The sequence below is a fragment of the Brachyistius frenatus genome, unplaced genomic scaffold, assembly GCF_029030835.1.
Source record: "Brachyistius frenatus isolate BFR_SWC_R1_liver_20210118 unplaced genomic scaffold, ASM2903083v1 Contig_10, whole genome shotgun sequence".
Classification (NCBI taxonomy): domain Eukaryota; kingdom Metazoa; phylum Chordata; class Actinopteri; family Embiotocidae; genus Brachyistius; species Brachyistius frenatus.
In genome coordinates, this window is record NW_027210609.1 from 6902076 (window position 1) to 6928725 (window position 26650).

Here is a 26650-nt window from a genome sequence, read left to right on the forward strand (position 1 = left end):
TTCACTGTGGCTCTTGGGGGATAGGTTTACTGGCATGCACTGTGGCCATAAAATGCTATAGGTTCTTGAGAAGGCCGCATCAGAGGAAATGCAGCCATGAAGCTTCCTAATTCCTACCCTCTAAACTGGAATTTCAGCAGTAGTACTGCAGAACAGTACATTTGGCTGCTCTTAATAAAAAAGGAAGTCTCATGGGAAGTGACATAGAAGTCCCATGGGGTGAGTTGCCTTGCCATTAGCTTAATTGTGCATGTAGGGGGCCTGGTCTTCAGCCCAACAGGTGAGTGCCAATTAAATTTTGCTTTTTAGGTTTTTAGCTCTTTAGCCTCATTGGTTTTGCATTTTTAGAAATGTCAAAACTCATGTGGCATGACTTTCCAATGCTTCAATATTTTTTTAAATTTTTTTTCACTCTGCTCTGGACATTTTTAACTAAAAGTAAACAAAACAAGCTGAATTTCATTCTGTTATCGTAATCCCAATGATCCACAGATATTTTAAAATGACTTTTTAGACTGAACCTGAACAGAAATAAGTTAGCATTTATTTAAACACTTCACTTTGAAACCGAGAAGTGTCACTCTGCACTCGTCAGTCATCTTTTTGCTAAATGGGCAACAGTTGACTCTCTCCTCTTCAGTGACTCTAAACTTGGAATGATTTCGATCCCCAAAAATATATGGTCAGAGGACTGGGCATAAATTATTCACATAAACTTTCCTGAAGGGGAACAAGTGGCATGAATATTGACACTTGCTTGCTACTTCAAAGCTTGACCCAGGACTCGTACGTGTAAACACATTTTTAGTGAAGTATTTTTTATCAACTGTTTTTAAAAAATAACTTGCAGGTCAATGTGACAATTTCACATCACAAATTCGGATGAAATATTTATTTACACCAAACACACACATTTTACCATGTATAACATACTATGACACCAATCTCTATCATATAAATGCCATGTCATTATGTTTTCTCATCTTAGTTTAATTTGAGGGAAGACTGCAAATCTACAATTATGAAAGAGTACTGATTGCAACCAAACAATGTCTATACATGTCAAAAAAAATCATCCATCTATAAATTTATCGAAAGACACCAACAGATACTTTTTGGCTTTAAACAGCACATTTCAAATCAGTAACTCACTGCTAAGCAGTGTATAGTACTAGACATAACCTTTGCTGTTCAGCATGCATACTATTATAGTTAGAATAAAATGGGCTTCATAAAGTTGCAAGCCTCCATTTTATTAATGTTACACAATTAAAATAAAAACAAACAGAACATGCTGGTGACCTATATTTCAGCAACATCTGTAGACCATAAGGATTTATTGCGACTTGAACTTTGAATAAATAAATTGCCCAAACCTGTGAATCAAACAGTTGACAAACCAAAAGGAAGGTATCCCCCACAAAATTAGACGATATTATGTTTTACATATGACAGGGTTTGCTTAACTTGTAAAGATACACCATGTGATTCACCAAACGCTTGATTTATATTGGGCATTTAGAGCAATTCCACCATCTTCAGTGTGTTCATTTATTCTGGAAAGAAAGACAAAGGAAGTTGTTAGTTTCAAATTTCATAGATTAATATAATATGATATTTAGAATTGCAAATTCATGATAAAAACATAATTTATTCTGTTAAAGACTTACCTCTGACTGCGAGTTTAGTGGAGCATTCTGCCCTGCCCAGAGAGTTTTCTGTAACAACCTTGTACTCCCCGGTGTCTTTGGGCCCAACCCTCAATATGAGCAGAGAGCAGACTCCACAGGTGTTGGAGATGAAATAGTTGGTGTTGGTATTCAGGCTGATATTGTTGCGCAGCCATGTCACATGAGGTGTTGGATCCCCTTTTACAGCACAGCTCATGTAGCATTCATACCCTTGAGGAGCAGTGTGCATTTTCAGGGGGACAAGGAATTTGGCAGGACACTGTAGATCACAGACCTTTGACTCTGGCATGATCACGGTGAACTTTTCTGGAAAAAAGTAGATTATGAATTAAAATTGTATTTACATAATAGTAAAGTGCATTTCAACATCGACCTGCTGTTGGTGCCACAAAAGCAAGGTTTGGAAATTTGAGGTATTTTCTGGTCCTATTTATGTTCCAGAGTTCTTCATAACCGTACAGATAAGTTATATTACATTTCCCATGGACCCAGAAAAACACAATAAAGATATTTCATCTGATGTACTGTAGATTGCATGCGATCGAAACTAAACATCAGCTAAATTACCTGGCTGAGTAATATTGTTAACTCTTGAGATGAGCAAAAAAAGAAATGTATAGAACACAAAATGAGGATTTTACTTGAATGACAGTGAGGCATAATTTTTTTGCCCCCAAAATGTCAACCTCCATTGTGGCACTGACCTATGCTTCAAATCGTAATACAACTTTACAATATGTTTTTGTGGACTTCCATATCAGACAAAATTCATTGGAATCAGAAATGGTTAAGAAACAATATTATATATTGATCTAGTATATTCATGGCCTGATAACATGAGTCTTAACTTATTAAATACAGTAAATTGGCTTAAGAAATCCTTGAGGAAGAAAGGGGATAGATTGTTCAACTTTGTTTTGTAGCTTTGGTGCTTTGAAGAGCCAGTAAGTTGTTAATATGTTAATATTGCATCTGCTGAAGGCTGTGTCTTGGCAACAAGTGCAGTGTTTCTTCAAACACAACTATCATTCTGCTGTTTGATAAACAATTAAAGTCATAATAATTTGCAAACCTTTTTTACTGGAAATCATCCACTTTGGTGATTCGGAGTGATTGGAGGAGCCCATGTCGTTCTTTGCGTAGACTCTGAACTGGTATTCTCGGCCCGGCATTATGTTGCAAGCTGTATATTTATTGTTGAAGATCCGATCCGCAACAGTTTGCCATGTTCTTTTGCTCGAATCGCGCTTAGTCACCATGTAGTGCAGCCTATCATCACGTTTCTCATCTGGAGACGGGGTCCATGAGACGGTCACTGTGCCAGGCACGTTTTCATCGAGCTCCACAGGGCCTGGAGGCTTCGGCTCATCTGGAGGTCAAATACAATTATTATTAATTTTTTTTATGTCGCGAGTACATGGAATAGGAATCAAGTGTTTAAACAGCAATGTACAACATTATACTAAACTGACCTGTGACTCTAATTTCAATGCTGTATGTTTCTTGGCCAACGATGTTCTTGACAATGATAGTATAGATTCCAGTATCTGTGCGCTCAGCAGAAGGAATCAGAAGCTGGGATGCTGCCTCTCCATTGCTGACGGTCACTTTTTTAGACACCGGCACTCCATCTTTCAGCCAGATAACATCCGGCCAAGGGGAGGCCTATAAATACAATTTAAATATAACTTTGTCAGATTTACAAGATGAAATTAGATCACTAATGTGTGTTATGTGTAATGTGTTACCATGGATATAAGTTATGTTAACTACTTCCTAAATTACCTCAAAGTTCATGTTGAATCGGGCAGAATTTCCTGCTCTCACTACCATGAAACTCTTGATTTTGGCATCTGTGAATCGTGGCCTTACTGCGTAAACAGCAGGATGAAAGTTGTTGCATTGTGAATTAATAATGATGACGATTTTTTTTTTTTGTAAGGATAAATAGCAAAACAGAAAAATCACACCATTCCACTTAAAAACAACAACAAAAATAATTATCCTTTAAATTATTTTACTACTTCTACTACTGATCAAAATCTATATTTACCATCATAATTCAGCCAATTAAAACCAGAATATTGAACTTGATGAAAGTGTATGTATATGTTTGGGTTTTTTTCATCTAAAAAAACCCTGATATTTACAAAGTATTTCTTAACTTAAGACATGATTATTACTGTAAACAAAACAAAAGATTATAAGGGAGTTTTTTTTATATTAACCTCACTATTAGTTGTATACTAATCATTTTATGGATATATACTAGGTCTTTAACTCTTCAATATTGTTAGAGTCCCTGTAATCACAATATTAAAAATAACTTAACTTTAAAGTGAATTTTCTTACCAGGAGGGGGCATAGCGAGGATATAATTATCCAGCTCCTGTGGCTCTCCCTCTCCTCCATCATTAGTAGCAACAACTCTCACCCAGTACATGGCCAGTGACTTCATGCCTTTCACTGTATAGGAAGACATGGTTATCAGATTAGAATTGCAGCGATCCCAGTCCGTGTTTTCTGCAGGCCTTATCTCCACAAAATATCCCTTTGCTTCATCTTCAACCCCCTCAATGTCCTTGGGTTTGGTCCAAGACAGGGACAGGGTTGTGTAGGTGGAGTCTGTCACTTTGAAGTCAATGACTTTACCAGGAGGCTCTGTAATGCAGGATTTAAAGCCGGTCATCATTTTATCACACAAATACTTCCTAGTGTCTGAAAATAGCAGCACTGTTGTAAACTTTCCAACTGTCCACCTACTTTTAGGGTCTCTTGCAAACACAAACTCAGATGGTGTACTGAATTCCCCGGCTCCGGAGTTATTGATTGCCGACAGTCGAAATTCATACTCCATGCCCTCAACCACGTCTTTAACAGCACATCCTTTACCTGTATAGGCAAAGGGTAAATAACAGCAATAAATCATTAGACCATCACCTTTGTGGTATCAAGCTGTCTTGACACAAACACATTGAAACACAGATGAATCATAACCTTTGATCATCTCCTCTGGTGGGTTGACTTGGCCCCACAAGTTGCTGCCCTTCTTGCGTTTCTCAAGGTTGTATCCCAGAATATTGGTTCCTCCAGTGTTTGCAGGGGGAGACCAGGAGAGATTGATGCAGTCCTTGAAAGCAGTGACAACCTTTGGTGCTGATGGAGGTCCAGGGTATGCTGTATACACCACAAAATTAGGATTTGTGATCATTTCATTGAACAGAGTCCGTAATTAGGATTTATCTGTACTGTAGAAAAATGTATTGCAATTTTGGATTAATACAATCAAAAGTTGGATTGATACTGTATCAATTATTAATAATACTTTCACTACATGTTAAAACTTTCTGTCCCACTGGAGTTTAAAGACCACCTGTGTACTCTTTCTTCTGTTAAACCATTTTGAATTTAACACTATTAACTTGTCTAACGTACGTTAAGTAACTTGAGCAACATATGTAACACCAGTTATGTAAAATGTATTATTTTAACCCCATGATCTTATCCTAACTGTAACCAAAGAGTTTTGGCACCTAACTCTAAACTAATAACTAATAACTATCTTGTCACATTTATACTAAACTATTTTCTTTTACTAAACCTAACCATTTGGTTTTTGTTGCATATCTAAGTGAGGAAAAGTATGACACTGACATAGTATCCTTGAGTTGAATATTGAGTCTATTACATGCTTTAGTGCGATACCGGGCTGAACTGGCATAGCAAAATCCATCCACTTATTTTCAGGAAATGGCCAAGGCCGTCAATGAGGCCTAATGATGTTGATGACATGTTCTCATTGAGCCACAAGTGCCTCTCTTTTTGTTGTCAGAATTTTACCTCATTTCATTCAACAAAGTTATTGAATGAGGGGAAAAGTTTTGACAAGTAACTTTTTGTCTCAAGATCACGAGCTTGGTTGACAGAAAGACAGTAAGTTTACAATTTCTTCAGAGGATCTCTGCCATTTTAATAACTTGGATCCGGGCTTACCTTTTGTACCAGCTTGAATGTCCTCTGTCTCCATGAGCTCACTAGTGCCAATGTCAGTCTCCACTCTGATACGATAGCAGTACCTCCTGCCGTGGTCTACGTCAAGATCCCTGTATTTGGCCTCTGGACCAATTGGCCCCATCTTCTTCCAGGTGTTGCGGCCAACTTGGTTTCGTTCCAGGATATAGTTTGCTATCTTGCAGCCACCACTGTCTTTTGGGGGTCTCCACTTGAATTCAATTGCAGAGGCTGCGGCTTCAACAATCTCCAGAGGTCCCATTGGAGGAGTGGGTTTATCTGTTAGAAAATAAAACCGCAAGAGAACATTAATCTTGCCTCAACATATTAAGTTAATTATTGATTTAAACATTTATGTATATATTATGAATTGTTTACTACTTACTCTGTAAATACATGCAACATACGGAATGAAGAATGTTCTTAGTTTTATACGTACCCAATACAATAAGCTGGCTGAAGGCCTCAGTGGTACCAAATTCATTTTTTAGTTTAATCTTGACTTCACCACTGTCTTTGCGCAGCAGCTTGGTTAGAAGCAAACGAGTACACCCATCTGAATGCTCTAGCTTGATGTTGGATTCATCAAAAAGCTCTTCGCCTTCAAGGTACCACTGAACTTTTATAGGTTCCCGTCCAGTATAAGGCAGTTTGAAAGAAGCTTTGTGTCCTTTTTTCACAGTTACAGGAGTTTTAAATATGTCCAGTTCCTCAGCATCAAATCTGGGTGGATCTGAAATGAAGGATAGAACATATAACATATTTTTAAGCACTCTTATGCTATCTAGCCTTGTGCATTGATGACATCTTAGAGTGATTTGAAATATTCTTAAAAACGAATTTTCATCATGACCTGGAGGCACTTTTTAACGCATGATGCAAACCCTGCATGCAAGGAAGTAATTTATGTGATCAATATTTTTACCTTCAACAACAATCAAGGCCTCCGTTTTTCTCCCGTCTGCTTCAAATTTATATTTTCCAGCAAATTCCTCTGTGACTTTGTGAATTTTCAGCTTGTGGAAAGTTCTGTCTTTTGAAATAGTTATACCTTCAGATGATTGTATCTGGAAATAAAGTAACACATTACTGCACAACAACAAATACATCTTAATATTAATGTATGATAAAAAAAAAAAAACAGTTCTTATTGGGCTTTATTGCTGCAACGACATCCAAGCAAATCTGCTAGATAATGACTGCATTGGCTTACCTCATTTCCATCTTTGTACCAGATTCCCTCACAGTCTTCACTGCTTACTTTACATTCCAACTCTGCTGCTTCTCCCATAATGGCTTTGCAGTCAGAAAGTCCAGCATGAAAGTGAACTCCCGGGTCTGAGGATTTATCAGCCAGCAAGTTAGTAAATGCACACGTCCTACTGTCTCCATACAAAGTGTTTTTGCTTAGTAGATTCAAGGTTCTGTAGTTTTGAATTTACAATTCCATGCATGCATGAATGCATGGTCTACTCAAGTCGTAGTGTACACACTTACCTCCCTTTTGAAACATCAACTATTTCCATCTTGTTTCTACATTTTCTGTATTTTCATGTATTTTATTATTCACTCATAAAATACATGTTTTCTGTCAGAAAATAACATATTTGAAGAAACTTTGTATTCCAAGATGGTTAAGGATGTAAGAAGAACGCATTTTGCTTTGTTTTAAAACTTGTTGAAGAGGTCTTCTTGTACTTTACGTAGTTGAACTCAGCTCATAAGAATGTCTTCACAGTCATTCGCCTCTGTTCACTTAATGAAAGAAAGACAGGCTCTTAAGATACAAGACTTCCCTCAGGACTGACACTTCCTTAGTCAGTGGAAGAAACATTTTGTTTGATGTGAATTCAGTCTTCGGTGATATGAAAAAAACTGGTTGAGATCATAGTCATCCTCCCAGGTCACCTACGATTGTCTTCCATCTTCTAATGTTGTAAGAGTGCGTCTACACACAAGTGTTTCAGGCGTGTAAAACACTTGGTCGGTTCTGCAGTTGCTCACTTAAATAATTAACCTCAATGCACCGACTCATCCTGAATTAACATTTAAAAAGGCAAGCAGGAATGTTAACATGGATGCACACGGAGCACAGATGCATTTAAACATCACACACGCACAACAGCCTTCAAACAAATAGATGACAGACACATAGACACAAAAAAAGAGTAAATTGTCAGCTGATATCCAACCTGTAGGTCAAAGAGATACAATTATATAACCAATGCAGTTCTGTTATCTTCAATCACGAATGACACAAGTTCTGATGATTTCACGACAACTGAGAAAATAATTGTTCTGTGCTCTACTCAAAAAAGATGAATGGATCAGAATTGATTAGAGTTTCTTAAAGGCACGCTCAAGGTTAAATCCACTTCTGTTGAACTTTGATCATCGTAAAAGGCCATTTAACCAATTAGATATCAAATGCAGCCTTTTGCTCAATGGTCACACACTTCTCTGTTAAACGTCAAACCACTGGAAAAGTCATCTACTCATTAAATGACTTTGTGCAGTGACAGTGCTTCCCATGCAGCAGTTAAAGCAGCACACGCAGTCTTACCACTAACTGTCTCCTCGATCAATGGGCCTTGCCGTGCACGGCCTGAACGTTTGCCAGCTGCTGCACGCTCACCATTTTCAGGGCATTCATCACTGCCTGCTGCTGGCCCGCTGCCATTCTCACCATTGGCATCGCTTCCTTCTCTGTTTTTTGCTTTTCAGTTTTAGGGGATATCATCGTAATTACCATCAATCCAATGTTTCTCATTTGCTCTTGGATTTGCCTTATAAATAACATCAACGAAAACAGTAACAATAACAGTTGAAATGTCAACAAAGAGCATGAAAAAAAGATTATCAGCATCCGAAATAACAAACATGAACTTCAGTGCTGAAGAACGGAGTAGTGGAAAAGGCGATATCCAACTTGTATCTTTCAAGTATTACATTGTAAATATATCACTTGTAGTGATACAAGTACTGATCATTTTCCATTTTAAAAGTATTCAACAGAATTAGTTTGTATCATTATCATTAACTTTGCAACAATTGTTTAGTTTTTCTGTCTCTTAAAAATACCAAAATTCGAAATTATTTGGGGAAGACATATTTCATGTTCTCCACTTCATAATAACTCATCTGTTGGTCACCTTTTCCATTTACTCTCTACATGACAAACTCATACATGAATCAAACAAGGTATTCATTACAGCCTGAAGACAAACATGTCCACGAACATTAAAGAACGCACATTATACACACAACACAAATATAGACAAGCATCTATATTTATTCATGTAAAAGATTAGATGGAAGAGAATGCAGAGCGTAACATAGCATATACATGCTATGCTACTTGGTGTCGCAGACGTGGCACAAAAACAAACACACAAACAGATGTAGGCAGTGTTGTGTTAATCAAATTACATGATTAATTAACTAAATGCTACATTAGAGGATAGTTAATAAGTTATTAAAGCCCAGGGTTTTCAAATGTTTCTGCACTAAAAACCATGTAATTTGTTAACAGTCCATGACACATTAAAACTGAACTCGAATGTCATTTAATGTACATGTAGGCTCCAGCTCTGCAGGGATTTTCCAAAAAAAAAAAAAAGATGAACAAATTACTCTAAACTCCCACATGAAGCAAGTTCTGTCATTAAGTTTTGACAAGAACTTTCAGAGCAGCGAAGAGTTTTGTAAAATGTCAGTGGTTTAATTTGGTCAGTATTATATACACTTCCTGTTAATGATCTGTATCTAAGTTAGGAAGTGTTTGAAATTCCCTTCAGCTGTGATGTCAAAGTCATTGTCACTCAAAATGACTTCAATAGTCGGTAAACTGCCTCCAGCATGCGACCTTTGACATCTCTTACCAACAACAGCTTCTTCAACCTCCACATTTTTCTTTTTTGGGCATTTTCCCTTTTTCTGGGATTTTTCACCTTGTTGATTTGTGGTTTCTTCATCATCTATATCCCCTATTAGTAACAATAAATTGCAGTTTTACACAGAATACAAATCATCATTATATTGAACCTGTACAGAATCTAAATATGGCTATTCTGATTAATCACTTCCTGTTTTGTTTTTTTGAAAGTTCAGTTTTAAAATCCTTTAGTTATTTTTTTGTTTGTTAATTAAATATTGGGCTTTTAGAATGAATTTCAACGTTTATGAAAAAGACACATAACAATAAACATCAAGAGGATTGTAGAGTGTCGACAAAACACAAAGAGCAGACTGTTATTAAAATACAGAAAAACAGCAACAACAAAATACAAATATGTTCTACTGACACTACGGTTAATAATATTAATTTGATTAAAAATGTTGTCTTTAAAAATAATCAATGACAAAAAGAGAGCGTCTCTAAATTCTTTATATTGTATTACAGTGTTATAAATGTGAAGAAGAGTATCAAACACATGCTTAAGCATTTTTTTGTTTTTAAGAATCTTAATTAAAGTTAGAATTGTTTTCTTACCTATCACTGTATCTGGTATCAGAGGACCATCTCGCACACGTTTTTTGCGTTTTCCGCCTTCTCCACCTTCTCCGCCTTCTCCATCCTCTCCATCCTCTCCATCTTCTCCATCCTCTCCATCCTCTCCATCCTCTCCTCCTTTTCCTCCTTTTCCTCCTTTTCGTCCTTTTCGTCCTTTTCCTCCTTTTCCTCTTTTTCCTCCTTTTCCGCCTTCTCCGCCTTCTCCATCCTCTCCTCCCTCTCCATCTTCTCCATCCTCGTCATCTTCTCCATCCTCTCCATCCTCTCCATCCCCTCCCTTTCCTCCTTTTCCTCCTTTTCCTCCTTTTCCTCCTTTTCCTCTTTTTCCTCCTTTTCCGCCTTCTCCGCCTTCTCCATCCTCTCCTCCCTCTCCATCCTCTCCATCCTCTCCATCCTCTCCTCCTTTTCCTCCTTTTCCTCCTTTTCGTCCTTTTCCTCCTTTTCGTCCTTTCCCTCCTTTTCCTCCTTTTCCTCTTTTTCCTCCTTCTCCTCCTTCTCCTCCTTCTCCTCCGTCTCCCCCACTTTCTTCATCAGAATCTTCAAATGAATCAGAATCTTCTTCTCCACCGGAGCCTCCTCCACCAGCAGCACCGGCTCCTTTTTTCTTAGTTTTCCTTACAACTCCGGCCTTTTCAGCTGCTTCCCTCTTGGCCCTCTTAGCAGCCTTGGCCTCGGCCGCTGCCTTTTTAGCAACCTCTGACTCTCCTTTGGCAACTGCTCCTGCAGCTTCTCTTTCTGCTTGGGCTTTCTTGGCTATTTCAATTTTTTCTGCCATTTCTGTCTCATATCTTGCTTGCTGTTCCTTAGCTATTTTCATCAGCTCTTCGTCATCGCCACCTCCTGCCATGGTAGCTTTGCGAGCTCCCTTCTTGCCTTTATTGGCAGGATCTTTGTCAGCTATGAAAGATAATATGTTGAATGCATTTGTTACTGTGTTCAGATTTCAACAATTATTTAGTGTCAGGGTATCTGTAAGATGGACTACACTTATACATGCAATTAGCATTGTAGTGGATAATGAGAATCACCAAAGCTGAATAAATAAGGAATATATAATTTTCTGACCTTCAACTATCAGCCAGGCATTGCAAGATTTGATTCCTGCCACGGCAGCATAGATACCAGCGTCCAACTGCATACAGTCCCGCACAATTAACTTGTGGATGAGCTTATCTTCAGACGCAATCATTTCAAATTTTTCACCAGGTGTCAGTGGAGCGCTTTTGCCAAACCATGTGATCTCGTTTATTGGTGCACTTAGCACACACTGAAAGAGGGCATCCTGTCGTTCTTCTGCCTTGACCTCTTGTATTTTGACAGCAAACTCAACTTCAGGCACTGCAGGGTTTAAAAAGACACAAAAAGAAGCAGAAACTCATTTTTAAACTTCTCTCATCTGTCCCATCCATTTTCTAAACTGCTTTTCTGTTCAGGGTGACTCGTAGCTGCCTTGTCACATTATGTACACTTAGTTATGGTTATAAAAATGTTCTATATTGCTACCAGTCCCTTGACTTCGATACCTGTTGCCGAACGTTACGTGACCATGTAAGTTATTAGTTTACATGCAGAGTAACCCAGGCTATTTTTTTATCACTACGATTAACAGATGTCCCCTAAATGCCTCACATGCAAGTTATTGCTTGTCAGCTATATGTAAATGTCTTGCTATGGATGCAGTCAAGAAATACAAATTTGGTACCAAATGACAAAAAAAAAAATCAGTTAGTGCTATAAAAATATAAACATTTGGTATCTTGCCCTAGTTATGACCCGTTTCAATATCAAAAGAACAAAAAAAAACTTTATTTGGATGTATAAAATACAGATAATTCTTGGAAAATAGCTGAAATCGTTACATCTAATCTAAGCTTAATCACTTGACATACCTTTAAAATCTGTGGAGAATACATTGACACCCTCAACATCCACTGAGTAGAGTCCAGCGTCTTCTGCACCTAGTTTTTTAATTGTGAATATGTATTTTTTGCCAACTTGTTTCAAACTATGCTTCAAGCTTTCATTGTCTTCTTTGGTGAATGGAACCATGACGCCATTCTGCAGAATTTGGGGACATGTTGACACTTTAATAATTTGTTTTTCTTTTAAAAGAAAAACCTAATATGAGTAAGTAGTTCACACCTCACCTTGTACAGGAAAATTTTGCTGGTTGGATCCTTGAGGTCCATATCCAGCTCGATTGTTGCACAGTCGTCATCCTTGACCTCAATAGGTTTTAAGGTACTAATGTGTGTGACAAACTATGGCAGAAATATAACAGGTAGAAATACAAAATTATAATCATGTTATAATAGATGCTATAACAAAACAGACCTGCATGAGGAAATGTGAAAGCAGTTTAGCTGGAGAAACCGGAGTCGGTGGGCCACGTACCGCTGCAATCTCCTGTTCTCGCTCTTTTTTCATTTCACTAAGTTTCTTCAGCATGCCACGGAAATCTGTGATATTATACTCGGCACAGATCCGCTCGTAGTCTTTCTTTTCCGCACTGAGCAGAATTTCCCACACCCGGTCTTCAGGCTCCATTGGCTTTTCCTCACGTGTTCCATCAGGATTACTGCAGAGTTAGAAATTGCATGAAGCCCCACACAGCAAAGCATTTTCCCTGAAATGACTGGTGTCATACTGTCGAAGAATCACCATATGAATTGTTGCCATCAAGATTATTATAACAGTTTGTGTTAACAGACAACCATTGAAGCGTACAATTTTTTACTCACCGTTTTTTAAGTTTTTTTCTTAAATCTACTGTATCTGTGGAACCAAAACAAAAAAAACAGTCCGTCACTTAATATACATGTTGGTTTAACTTTAGTATTTAAAAGAACAGATTCAATTTAACTTTATTGATGGTTACAAGTAATACAATGATTGAAGCTACATAACAATATTTTCCTTTTAATAAAATGTTGTATAAACCGCTTAGTGGATAATGGGAGAGAGTGTCCAAATCTGTCTGATACCTAACCTTTATTTTGGCAACATTATGTTACGATATCTCCTCAACATTGTTTAGACCAAAGAAAGCTGAAATAGCATTCAATCAATCTGAATAGAGCCTCACAACCTCTGCAGCAACAGGACTCTGGGAGCGGATGTTCATATTTTTCAGTCACTTAAAAAAACTACCCACTAATGTGCTAAGTGTCAGTGCACAGTGACGCTGCGCTGATGTGACAGATGCACCATGACAGGCCGATTTTTCCACATAATTCAAATTAATGAATAAAATGTCAAGTTGCAATGAAAAGTTATGGGCAATTGATGTAGCAGAAAAATTGAGCTGCTTTATCAGTCCAAGTATCGATGGCTCTGATGAAGACCATTAGCCTCCATTCATCTTTGTGCAGAGACGCTTTGCCAATTCCTTAAATGTGTCTTTTGTAAAAAAAAAAAAAAAAAAATGAGAAATGTGTTTTTAATTGCACTCCTAGTTTGTCTTCCTTTGAGTGCTTTTTGTGTGATGGGTTAAAGGACAGTTTATATTAGCTCTCTTTCTTGTAATAATGTTTTCCTTTGTAAAATGTTGTAGTTTTGGAGTCAAAATGTGTTTGAAACCAACCTTCTCCTTGTACCTTTTGAAGTTCCCTGGTCTTAGAGAATCCAACTGTGAACAAATAAACACAATCTCTGTTTCCTGTTTGGCACAATTCAACTGAAATATGCCAATTTGTAATGGAGACATTTAATGCAACTGCTATCTAACAAATTTAAGAGACACACTGGTTCAAATAATGATAAGAATCTTACCTGCAATGACATTCAAGGCAACAGTGCAAACAGCCCTTCCATATTCATTTACTGCAAAGCACTTGTAGGTGTCAGCATCCTCTGGAGCCACCTTAGGGAACTAATGAAACACAAACAGAGTTAATGAAGTTTTTATTAGCTGTGAATGCATATTGAGTTTAAGGATTCATTGCATATCACCATCATTTGCATCTTTGGAAGTGCTGTGGTAAAGCTTACCTCTAGGGTATGTTTACAAGATGTCTCATCGTACATTTGCTGGCACACATCAGGGTGAAAATGTATTTCTCCGTTAGCTCTGCTCCAGGTTACATTAGGTGTCGGGGTGCCCACCACTATGGCGTTAAGGACTGCAAATTTACCTGGAATAGAACAAATTGAAGATTTCCTTGTTAGTAAAAAATTGCTCATTGCTGCATTTTCGCAGATGCATGGCAAATTGTCATACCTTAAGTTGATACAAATAATTCGACCTAATATGCTGTTTGCAGGATGTAAGCATTTCATTTACTTTGCGTTGCATTTCATATTAACGCCTTTTACTCTCGGATCACCATCGCACACGCCTTGCCTTCACCTTTTCACTATAAAATGACATGACTAAATGTGTTTTGATGGACATGAGTCCCCGTTATAAGACTTATCTGAGTATCATGTTTGGGATGTGATATTTACACTGAACAGAGAGAAAGCTGGTCATGCATATTCATCCCTGTGACTGTGTTATCCTAAATTAATTTGACTGTGGCTAAAGCCTTGATATGTACAATCCTACATTGAGGTGTCTTTAATCTAAACTACTAACTATATCTAAATCACTCATTAATGAAAGCTAGAATTCTGTTTCTTTATGGCTCCAAAGGTGAGACACTGTCACTGCCCCTGTTGTTTGTGTTTCTGTCACTTCAACGGTGGTTGTTAGCCTTCAGTTACCTGGATAAGACGTCATATGGTATCCTGTGTCTGTCAGAGTACTGCAGCTAGCATATCCAGGTTCCTCAAAACTGGGTTAAAGTCTTATTATCCAACTATTATGCTCGAGGTAAAAGCCATATGATCCAACCACCAACTATGTGTCGATGTGCTCTACCACTTGAACTACCCCACCTCAGTGTGTAGGTGTACATACTGTATATACATTTCATCAATAACTTTCATCTTGAGTCATCATATTTTATTCTCAAGATATGTTATATAGATCAATTTTGTCCTCTTTCTTTGAAGTCTACATGTGACCGTTTGGGTTTTAGGTCGAGGCATGTCAAGACAAGTTTGTTGAAGATACATGATTGCCCTGAGTCTGCCGCTCAGAGACACGAGGACTTACCCTCTTGAATAGTCAGAGCAATGGGTTTGCGGGTGAAATCTGGAGTTGTCATTCCCTCTGGAAGCTCCTCTATAAACTGCGTTATCATGACACCAGGCACTTTGGACTTCTTCTTGATGCCTAATTAAATCAAAACATGGTGACAATTATACAAGCTTTGTATTTCTCGGGGACCAAGTAAAAATGAATAAAGGTGAGAAAATGTTAGGGCACAATTGAAAATGTGTTAAAATAAACAAGGTATGGGCACGTAAAACATTTATCTGAGGAGCCACTTGCGTAAATCAGTGAAGCCGTTGTGTTTGAAGAAAAAAAATATGTTTTTAAAGAAAGGCTAACTAAAAGTGTGCTCAGATTTACTTTTAAATAAATACAAATCTAAGACCCCGACAGGTTAGCCGAGAGACTTGTCAGTGTAAATTTGAAGCACAGTCAGAGTCAAATATATCAAGTGTTTATCTGAAGAAAGAACATATTCTGATATGCAAATACCACAATATTGTATCAAAACTAGAAAAAAATAAATATTTTGTATTTAGCATTTACTTGTGGAAGCTGCAACTACAAATTTTCCAAACCAACTAGTAATTCTAATACTAATCTAAAACATGATTTGTTCAGTAGAGGTTGTTTAAACCCTGCTGGTGGTTTGTTTACAAAAACAAATCCCAATCACAAAACGAAAAAAGAAATCCTGTGAGTTAATTTACATTCCCACCTACTCTGCATCTGTTGTGTTGGTTGGCTTTGCTCTGACACTGCACCCTCGCAACAGATTTACCATGGAGCACTCATACAATGGCTACTGTAAGATTAACAGTAGTTTAGCAGGTCAGAAACCTTATTACAGGATTTGTCTAATTTATGCACCAGTTGGGTAAAACTGCAATTAATAACTTTGTAAAGAAGACGTAGCAGAGTTTTCTGTGATAATATATTGGGACCACCTCATTGGCATGTTGAATTGATTTGTTGTAAGTGTTTATTCTCCATATAGGCATGCACCCCAAGTGACTGTATTTTTGTAAATTTCAAGCCCAAAAAGCGAATAGTTATAATGAATTATAATTATAATATAATTTATAATATATTTATTAATTCAGAGTTTTTTCCACAAACATCAGTGTTTATGTAGAGACTGGAAATTTGGAGTTAATAAGGGATAAGATGGTTATGGGTGTTTCTTTTTGGCTGTACTGACTAAAGTTTGTCATATACCATATATAGAGATCTGATGTAAACAAAACAACCATATTATAGGAAAGTGTATTCCATTGCATGGTGTTGAAACAACATCAGGATTTTGCTAAAATTCGATTTTCTGTTTGTATGATTTGTAGCACAGTTCAGTCAAAATTTGTGAGAACAGGGACAAAACCCTTTATATAAGGGTGAAAAAGAGAAAATTATGGAACTAAACAGGATCTGCCTTCTGCTGTTTCTGGGTCTACAGTCCAGCATAGCTCGCGTGTCTCGTTATATAAAAGGTGTGTCATCACAAACCGGGATTGGGGCGCTTCTTAGTGCTTTGCATCGGCCCCAGAATCCCTGATAATATGAACTAACCCTGAGGGATATCGAGGGGGGCATCACTGACTGCTGATCGCAGAGGTATAGCTGGTCCAGAGATCCCTGGTCTTTATTTTTTTTCACTTGGCATGAAAGACCTGAAATAGGCAGAGTATTAACTATAAAATATACAGATTAAGACATAATACATGTGCAGGATGCTCCAGCATTTTGCAGTCACATCGGAGGTAACTTGCTTGCGGCAGGTGCTATTACTGTACGTAGCAGAGCGGTGATAACGTTACACTGGTTTGTGCTGCTGTTATCAAGCTGAACGTTCACACTGGAATTGTGAGGATGACAGTGGCGTCATTAAAAGCAATGGAAATATTGATCAGCCTTTGAATGTACAACAGCAATTAGAATTACATGTTTAAGCCAGGCATTGATTTCATAGGTCAGTCAGCAGAAACTATTTAATGTAATATAATTGGACCACATTTGTTGCAAAAAGATTTACAAGGCTCCTGAGAGCAGATTTAACTTGACTTATTTATTAGACCGACACCTCCAATTATCATCACACATATCTTTCTTTTAATAGATTTTAGATCATAGCTGTCAGATGGTATAAGCATGCTGCAATCACTAAAAAGCAGAAGGTTTCTCATTCAGTCCCCGGGTGAGATGCCTGTAGCTGAAAATAACTTGACTGCTCCTATCATGTTTCTGGTACAGTTACACTGGAGGACTCCCTATTCTCTTTGAGTTATCTACCAAACTAAATTTGCTTTACTTTCTTGTGTAAACTCATTTTCTTTGCTTGTTCATCACATTTTATTTTTGCTTGGTCATCATATTTAGTGATGCTCGTTATAGTAGCTAGATTTTATGAGGAAGAATACCAGAAACAGCATTTCTCAAGGTGTTCCTCCTTATTTATTTATTAATTTAGAATTTCTACCAAAAGTATGATTGATTAAAGTATTTTAAAGAACCGCATATATTTTGTATTTTTGCCACACAATTTTTACAACAAAGCCACAAAGGGCTAACAGACTTACAGAATATATTTCCACTGTTCCTTTCCTTTCCTTTCCTTTCCTTTCCTTTCCTTTCCTTTCCTTTCCTTTCCTTTCCTTTCCTTTCCTTTCCTTTCCTTTCCTTTCCTTTCCTTTCCTTTCCTTTCCTTTCCTTTCCTTTCCTTTCCTTTCCTTTCCTTTCCTTTCCTTTCCTTTCCTTTTTTTATGTCCCATAAAGCATTTTGAAATGCCTTTGTGTATAAATTATGCTTTAGAAGTACCCTTTGCTTGCCTTTGCAAATAAATGTATATGTACAAAAGAATGAGTGAATGATAAAAAGTACATTCAGAAAGCTTCCTAAAATTGCCTGAGTCTCCTGCATTTTCCCACAGTGTTTTTATAAGGATTTTTTTTTTACTCTCGAGTGCTGAAGTGCTCCCCAGCACCATACCCCACACACACACACACACACACACACACACACACACACACACACACACACACACACACACACACACACACACACACACACACACACACACACACACACAAGCTGTCTGTCTGACACGCCTTTTTCATTTCCTCAATACCCGAGGTCTATTCCTTTCAACATCTACTTTTACCATCAATCAGTTGTCCCTGTAAGAACAGAGACAGTGATATTGCACATTCATCCTCGGCTCCATCTTTGTGACTCTGTGGTCATCAGGTTGTCGGGTAGTTCTCCAACAAAGAGACATTTACCAAACATTACTGTAATTAATTTTAAAAAAAGTTTGCTTTAGAAACAATTGACCTAAGAATAATCATTTGCCATGTTTTGATGCATCTCACTGATGGATCCTTTAATCATAGTTAACATGTGACCATTGAGGAAATCCAAGTCTGCTAAATGTAATGCAAAAATAAATCAAATGCGAGCGTTAATTCATTGACTCGTCTCCACTTCAACTCAGGCTCTTTCTCTGCTGTTTCTGTGTTTCAAAAGATAAGCAGGGCAAACTTATTTTTATAGTACCTTCCCTCTGGCTGAGCTGCAGTACAGACGTGTTTTTCTCCACTCTCTGTTTTGCTTCTTGCTTTGTGCTTCTTCTTCTTTTTTTTCTACATCCGCTAATTTCCTGAATATTCTTCCAAAGAGAGCTTTTACCCGTTTACATTGGCACTAACGGTAACGCCTATCGTGACACTGCAGATTGGAACAAAAGTTGACTTTCAGGACTTGGGAAAGTTTTCAGGTCCCTGCTGGGAATTTGTGTCTGATTAACATTTCTATCTTAACTGGCTTAAAATGATGGCGACCTATTAATATGGGGAATTGTAATATTTCAACTCCATTGATGATTTGTTCAGCTTGCACACACTTAACTCGGAGTGAACATAGATTCAGAGTTGATTGAACACACTCCGGATTCAGGGTCAGCGAATTTTACGCCTGCTTTGTGGAGCAGGCACCTTGACAACAGTAAGTCAGACGCAGCATTTCATTTTTCACATCTGCAGTGAAGATGTCACTTTTAATTTCCCCTATTTGTTCCCTTAACGGCCATGTTAGAAGAAAGCAAGTTTCAGCTATGATTTCTTCAAGCGAATTTGATTCGTCGGAGCACTGAGTACTTGTGTTGCTCCAGATTCTCACAAAGTGTTTGTCACAGGATTACAAGGAATCAAAAGATAGGGAGAATTGGGTGAAGCTTAAGGGTTCCCAGATGTCACGGGTGTCATTCCAGCTGAGCACCTTGACACCTCGATGTTCTGTGTTAACTTGACAGCATATGGTTCTCAGACCTGCTTTGAACTACCGGGATCATAGAAATTGCAATTTTGTGTCTGTAACAGTTGCATGGACGCTGGCATGAAAAGTTCAGAAATCCTTCAAAAGGTTGTCTCAGGGAAAAATGCAGCCGGTAATATATTTACTGGTAATTATTTTGCAGTTCATGATGTTTAACTCATTTACAAGTCAATTATATTCAAGCTGGAAGATTTCTGCGATGTTTAAGGGGGGACTGGGGTGGCCTGTCAGACGAGACTTTAGGAGAGATTATTTATCCCTTAGAGATGTCCCTGTAGCTCAAGTTCACTTATTGAGACCGAACTGTGCCAACATTTGGACATAAGTTTAGAATTTCCTTTGAATTATAAGCTAAAGTAGACACATGGCATTCAACCGCAGTGCCCTCTAACAACAGCCTGTAGCTCGTATTCATGTGGAGGTGGTTGAAAATGTCACAATGAAATGCATCTGTTGTTACACTGAAAGTTATATCATCCATTTCGGATGACACCTTTCAAGGGGGGGTGACGAAGACCACATCATACATGCAACTCACCCAACATGGAGTCATGCATTTACAGAAGGTGAATCGTTTGTGTGATTCGGTTTCATTTCTGCTCGCATACCTTTGTCGTCGAGGTGAACTCCCTCAGAAGCGTCGACTTAACACGCAACATGACAGCGGGAGAGGGAACAGGACAGGTAAATATTAATCCTGACAAAAGCACCATGGCAGGTTGGAACTTCGACAGGATCATGGACACATAATGAAACATAAAACACCACAGTATATAGTATATAACCCCAGGAATGGGAAGCACAAACACAGACAGAACTTGAGCAGACCAGAATAGTCAGAGACACATCACACAACAGAAACTGTTAGTCGTAGACAAAATATGATACGGTATGTTAGCAATGTGGCGTTCCAGCAGCATGTTATAGTTGTGCTGTGCAGCTACTGATTAGACTAAACTCCAAGCTCGCTTACGCATTTTCTCGTGGCAGACATCTCAGGATGATTCCTGCGCAGTGCTTGAGAAAAATTGTGGGGAAAAGCAATTTGTAGGAAATTAATTTCAAATAAACCTTCAGTTTGTCTTCTCTATCACAAGGACATCATTTTTATTTTCTACTTTTCCTTCCGTTGTGGCAGCTGGAAGGGTGTGTTGCACTTGATCTCTTGTTGCCATCAGCTTCCTGCCAGTTTTGTTTTTCAGACGAACTGTGAGTGAAAATCCTTTGTCTCTCTCACGATGAGATGGTTTTTCACAACATCAATTCGCTCAGTGATTACAGCTTGTTTGCACCTGATCTTCTGGCATTTCTGACGCCTCTGATACTTTGGCCACTTTTAGAATCATATCCTTGGCAGGGAGAAGCTGGTGATTTGCCAGCGTGATAGCCAAAGTTTGAACCCGAGTAAACTTGTTGCTGCTTCTTTTCTTTCACAGCAAAAGAAATTGTTGATAAAAAAAAAAAAAAATCCTCTTAACAAAATAAGTAGCTTTGGTGTTTATCTTCTTTTTATCTCATCAGGAAGCGCTCCACTTGACACAGCATTATTCAGAAGCCTTGTCTTCCATCTCTTCAAAAAAGATGCATTCTTTTAGACAAGACGCTGACATTATGTCATCTTTGACTTTGCAGTTGTTGGTAAGTGATTTCTTGTCTTGCAGGTTTGTGTTTCTTCAATGCAGAGACACACGACTCCTTATTTTGAGTAAAGTTTACTCTGTTGGTCAAATGGATCCAGTTCATCAACTTTGCTGGGATAAGAGAGAATACAGGCAGAGACAGCTGTAATACCAACCTTTGACGGACTTCTGCACTTACCCGCCTGCCCAGCGGCAGTTTGATCGGTCACCTTCGACTTCTTCCACATCTTTGCTTCCTCTTGAGCTCTGCTGATTCAGACGGCTCTGCACCAAAAAAGACAGAAGATGAAACAGGAAATATTTAGGACATCATCAAACGGCTCAAACGGATATCAGCGTGACTGACTGACTTTTTTCTTTGGAGTTGAGGTGTCAGTCATTTTAACTTTGGGTTTGGTCGGGCTTCTATTTATTCATTCTCTTTTTTAAAAATTAAGGCAGATGCCACTCAAAGCTTGCCATAGAGTTATGTAAAACGTTTGATGGAAATTCAGCAGCACTACATTGCACATGAGGTTTCCAGTGGCACACGGCTCCTCTCCACCACTGCAGTTACTCTAACTAGTCACTAAGAGGCAGCAGCCAGTGAAATATTCAGTAACTAATGGCTTTGACGTGGGATGAATGCCTGTCACATGAATCCTTTTCAGGCATGTGTTAATTAAGCAAGGATCTCACTGAAGCCTTAAATACACATGATGAAGAGTTAGGGCTACTTTTAGAACGCTGCATACAGTCCCACTGCAATGGCCTGAGTCCATGTTAGTTAGCATATGGTTCAGTTTGACAAATATACAGTAAGGTGCACAAGTTTTAGGCACTTAGATCAAAGTTAAGACACTTTCATAAAGTAATGTCATAGATAGCTTACTAGTTAACTTACTACATATAGTGCAGTCAATGGATTAAAACCTAACTCAAACCAGTATTGAGTGTGATCACCATTTGCCTTTACAACAGTTTCAATTCAACAAAGATGTTTGGCAAGTAGGTTGTTGTGAGCATCTTGGAGAACATTCTACTCTTCTCGTGTGGGTCTAGTCTGTCTCAGCATCTTCTGTCTCCTCATGTAATCCCAGACAGACTTAATGATATCGAGATCAGGTCATCTTTCGGGGCCACACCATCTGCTGCAGGAGTTTTTGTTGTTGTTATTGCTGAAGATACTTACATGTGGCTTTGATTGTATGTTTGGGGTTGTTGTTGTGCTGCAGAATGATTGTGGGACACATATTGTGTGATAAATAAGAATATAAATATCTAAAATGCCTGCGTACTGTATGTAATAAGATGGAACACATTGTTAATAATCACCTTTTCCCAGGGTTTAGAAAAAGCTGCTGAAAAGTGCGCCGTGCACCTTTTCAGCACAATTAGAAACACATCTGCAATTTTAGATTTGCTTGATTAAAATATACACTCCATAGATCACAGGACTGCATTACACTGAAATGTGTTTCTAATATTGCTCCCAATTATAGGTTGTGTGTTGAAAGGCCCGTTTTTGTTTTATGAATGAATATTAATCGGCTGCATTGAAGCTAGCAGGAGGAGTTTGGGGTGGATGGAGAGCCGTACAAATCAAACTAATGTCCCATACAAGACTGAGGAGCGATCACCTGCTCAATTGTAGCTTGCAGGTGTGTAGCATCAATTTCTGAGGACGAGCACAACCAACGCTCCTCAGGAGCACATGACGGGCAAGGCAGACATGAAATGAGAGGATAATTCTGGTTTATTCTAGCCTGGTGTATTTTAATTTAATATATCTACCGTCTCTCCATGGGTCATGCTAACTTTTCACTCTCCAGTTGATTGGTCTGTAGACATAACGCAGCCCAGTTAAACATCACTGCAAATTACAACTTCACTGATGAATACTGAAATGAGTACTTTTCTGACACTGTCAAATAAAACTTATCAAGAATTTAAGGCTGAGCTTTTAATAGATGTTACAGGAATACCTAAACTACCAAAGAGGCCACTGATTATAAATGATAATGTATTACTTAAAGATATACAGTAATTGTCATATGAGACAAAACTTCAGCACTGAATCTAAGATGGAAGCGTTTATTTGCGACAACACAGCCAACAAATAGTTGTTGATTTTTTAATAAGAAAATACCCAAAGAGTTTTACGTCAAGACATCAGGTGCAATGTGACACTTATGATGATCACTAACTGACTCATATGACACTTAAGTGTTACACGAGATATGACTCCTTGCAGTTATGAAAGGTCACATGTACGACTATATGTCATTACTATTTTCTGTTCTTGTAAAATTTGACCGAAAGACTCATGTTAACAGGTCTTGACCTCCTCATTGGACAGGGACTTGAAGTAGGTGTGGTTACATCAGGGCAATTAAGATTATTTTCATTAATACTTTGCAGCTGAACCTAGATTTTCAGAAGATAATCTCAAAATGAAGAGGTGAGTCCTGTTTGAGTTCTGCTTGCAATGGGAATGATGTTTATTTAATTTTTTTATTTACTTTGACGACCTGACATGATAATATTGTTTTGTACCACAAAATGCCTATGAACATGATTTACTATATTGTTGTGGATATTCCAGTTACAATTTATTTTGGATTTCCTAACTAACTAACTAACTAACATACTTTCCTTTGTATAGAGCTCACTTTGCATGAAAAAGACCCAGTAACTTTTGACTATTTGATTCTTGAAATTATGTTATCATATTAATCTACTCTAATATATATAAACCTAATTTAGCTGTGTGGTTTTCACACTGCACGTGCACTCAACCTACACTAACTCCTTTAAATCATTAAAGCTCCTGAAACATTGGTTTCAAATTTCAGAGGTATCTCTCTATAAACTTGTAATCATCCTTGGGGTGCTTTTATGCTAATCTGTAATATTTGTTCATGAAGCTGTATCGCTCATCATAAGTAGCAGTTTAAAAAAAACAACAACAACAAAAAAAACACCTCCTAGTTTTCTAATTTAAAGCAGAATGTTTTCTAAATACTGAAATGTCCAATTTTATTTCTGCATTTTCACAAGTAAATTTGTGGAGAAAAATTATGAAATTTGACAAGTTTAGTGATGATGAATGTTTTGAATATTTATAGTCTATCCTGACGTCCTGCTGAGAAAAAAAAACCCTGCCGTCTTGGACAGTAAGTGTTTTATTTTTAGTGAAGATATGCTCCAGCATATGTTCAGAGAGATGCTGTGCTCCAGCAGCAATCTTGGCTCACGGTGCATCTTGAAAATGAACTGCACGACACATATGGTAAAAGCAAAACAGCCTGCAAGAGGAGACACGTTGGCACAAAGTTCTTTGCATTAAAGGGAAACCCACTCGTCTTCCCTTTCCCCTTTACAGTTTTGCCGTTTTAGCTCATTACATTTATAGTTTAATGTTTGGCTCTGGCTCACATCTGTTTTAATGGATTCTGACTCACGGGGGTAGCCATGTTGGAGACAAAATAGCTGTCAATACATCCCCCTTCACTGTCCCAGAGATTTCAAAGATTTGTGCTGCAGGGTGCATTTCGGTAAATACTGCTGTTACTGTAAAAGATCCATGCTTCCTAACATCATTACATATATCTAGTATGTAGGCAGGCTGGCTGTCACGGCAGGCAGCATGACAAGGCAGAAAGATTAAAATTAGGGATGGGCTATCTGGAATGTTGGACCAGTGTGGCAGAAAGAAAATATATCCAGCTTCTCACCGTCAATCTGAGGTTGTACTGGGAGTTGGTTTCCCATGTTTCCTCACACCTACATTTTGATATTATGATTGTATACTGTAAATCACACTGTCATGTTCTCTGTGCATAGAAAATATGAGAGATTAATGTTTTTCATTTGAGATAAAAGAGTTTAATTTTGTTTGTTTACAACATTCTTTCATTATATGGCCTCATCTAATATTATCAACATGAAAAACTGTCTTACAATATACAGAAGTCTGTCGAAGAGACCCTGGAGACACTTTTCTGGAGACACTGCACAGCAGACAAGCAGATTATGCCTAATGTGTCAGTAGTACGTGACATGTTTCAGTGAATCTGCCACCCTCCGCAGATGACTGCACCACTGACCACATACTCTGGAAATGGGATCTGCTAGCTTCTCAAATGTCCCTCACTTCATTTTTCCACACATCACTGATTGCAGCTGAGCGCACAAGACAGAAAGTGGCTTCAGCTTTGTAACTCACACAGAACTGGGCCTGATGACAAGGCTTTTTGGTGTCAAATAAGCTCTAAAGTTGCTATTTCAATTTCCCAGGGGATTTGCGCAAGACAGGCGTGTGGTATTTTCAAGCTGATGCATACATGTCATTCAGAATATGTAAGAAATGCTCAGCCTGTAGCAGGTTGTGTGTCGCAGGACACTGTATGTTGTGTCTGTTTATTCTCATGGTTCTATCTTTTTTTTTTTTTTTTTATAGTTTCCTTTTGGATACACAAGTTGCATTGAAAACAGCTGCTTTAGTCAGGAACAAAATGTGTGTGTATAAAGTATGCTCAGTGCGAGTAAGAAATACAGAGAGGACAGCATCTATTGTAGCCCTATGTATTTCTTTAATGTAAAAATAAATCTTATCTTCTGCCAAAGTACAACCCACTCTCTCCATGCAGCTCCTTGAATCTCAAGTATTGATTTGATACCTCCTTCTAAAATTAGTCATCACCCAATAACCTCACAGCTCTGACCGTACTGCTATGATCCAACTTCCCAGATTTAAAACTGTAAAATTCAAACTGAGAAGCCTGTATGCCTCACTGAAGTGATTTCATGCAGCTAAACCAAATCTGTGTCCTCGAAGTAACTAAATATTGTACAATACTTAACGTATTTCTAAATAATGGATATGGTCACATACTTTGTAATTTGAGCAACTGAAATTAGATAGCACATACAATTATATTTTCAGTTAGTAGCTTTATGGCTCTATTAGGACATCGAGCTCAGATCTTTACGAGGAAAATAGAAGCATGTCTTCATTACAAGTTCATGTACAGTTTAGTTCTTTTACTGCACCTTTGTGCACCTGCTCACAAAGTATTGACATCCGTCTGATGAAAACAGCGATGGTACAGATTGGATTTAACCGGATTATGTGCACAGAAATAGGTTCATGTAATCCATTTTTTATCTCTGCCTCCTACATTTTCTCATCCAGCCTTCATTTTTAGGGCCACCTACCTGCTCACAGTCCTCAGTGCTCTCAGCTCGCTTCCCTTTCAGACAGCAGTCTGGTCACACTGTGCCTTCTCCTAATTTTTTCAATGTAATAGATCCTTCCAGCAGCGTGTGAGTCTGTCCTTGATGCTCCTCTACTGCCTAGACTCGGCGACTGCCAAAAGCTGTTTCGGC

At 38.1% G+C, this 26650-nt stretch overlaps 1 protein-coding gene across 6 annotated transcripts; it reads right to left on the reverse strand.

The window, feature by feature from the left end:
• Positions 1 to 857: 857 nt before the first annotated feature.
• On the reverse strand, positions 858 to 26650 carry LOC138616670 (immunoglobulin-like and fibronectin type III domain-containing protein 1). 6 transcript variants are annotated; one of them, XM_069691146.1, is made up of 26 exons: positions 26480 to 26650; positions 21459 to 21544; positions 15314 to 15433; positions 14206 to 14348; positions 13987 to 14086; positions 13799 to 13843; positions 12957 to 12990; positions 12610 to 12793; positions 12363 to 12476; positions 12105 to 12273; positions 11281 to 11553; positions 10195 to 11112; positions 9584 to 9688; positions 8266 to 8418; positions 6916 to 7040; positions 6628 to 6769; positions 6142 to 6435; positions 5685 to 5981; positions 4689 to 4868; positions 4455 to 4583; positions 4044 to 4352; positions 3477 to 3562; positions 3164 to 3356; positions 2764 to 3060; positions 1671 to 1997; positions 858 to 1556 (listed from the first exon to the last, which is right to left on the reverse strand). In XM_069691146.1, exons 2-26 carry the CDS (start codon positions 21505 to 21507, stop codon positions 1552 to 1554), a joined length of 4791 nt encoding a protein of 1596 aa, XP_069547247.1. In that variant the 5' UTR covers positions 21508 to 21544; positions 26480 to 26650; the 3' UTR covers positions 858 to 1551. The 6 variants fall into 6 exon arrangements, with proteins under 6 accessions (XP_069547247.1, XP_069547248.1, XP_069547250.1 ...); XM_069691147.1 differs by lacking the exons at positions 21459 to 21544; positions 26480 to 26650 and adding exons at positions 20249 to 20284; positions 20614 to 20632; XM_069691149.1 differs by lacking the exon at positions 9584 to 9688 and having other exon boundaries at positions 26480 to 26649.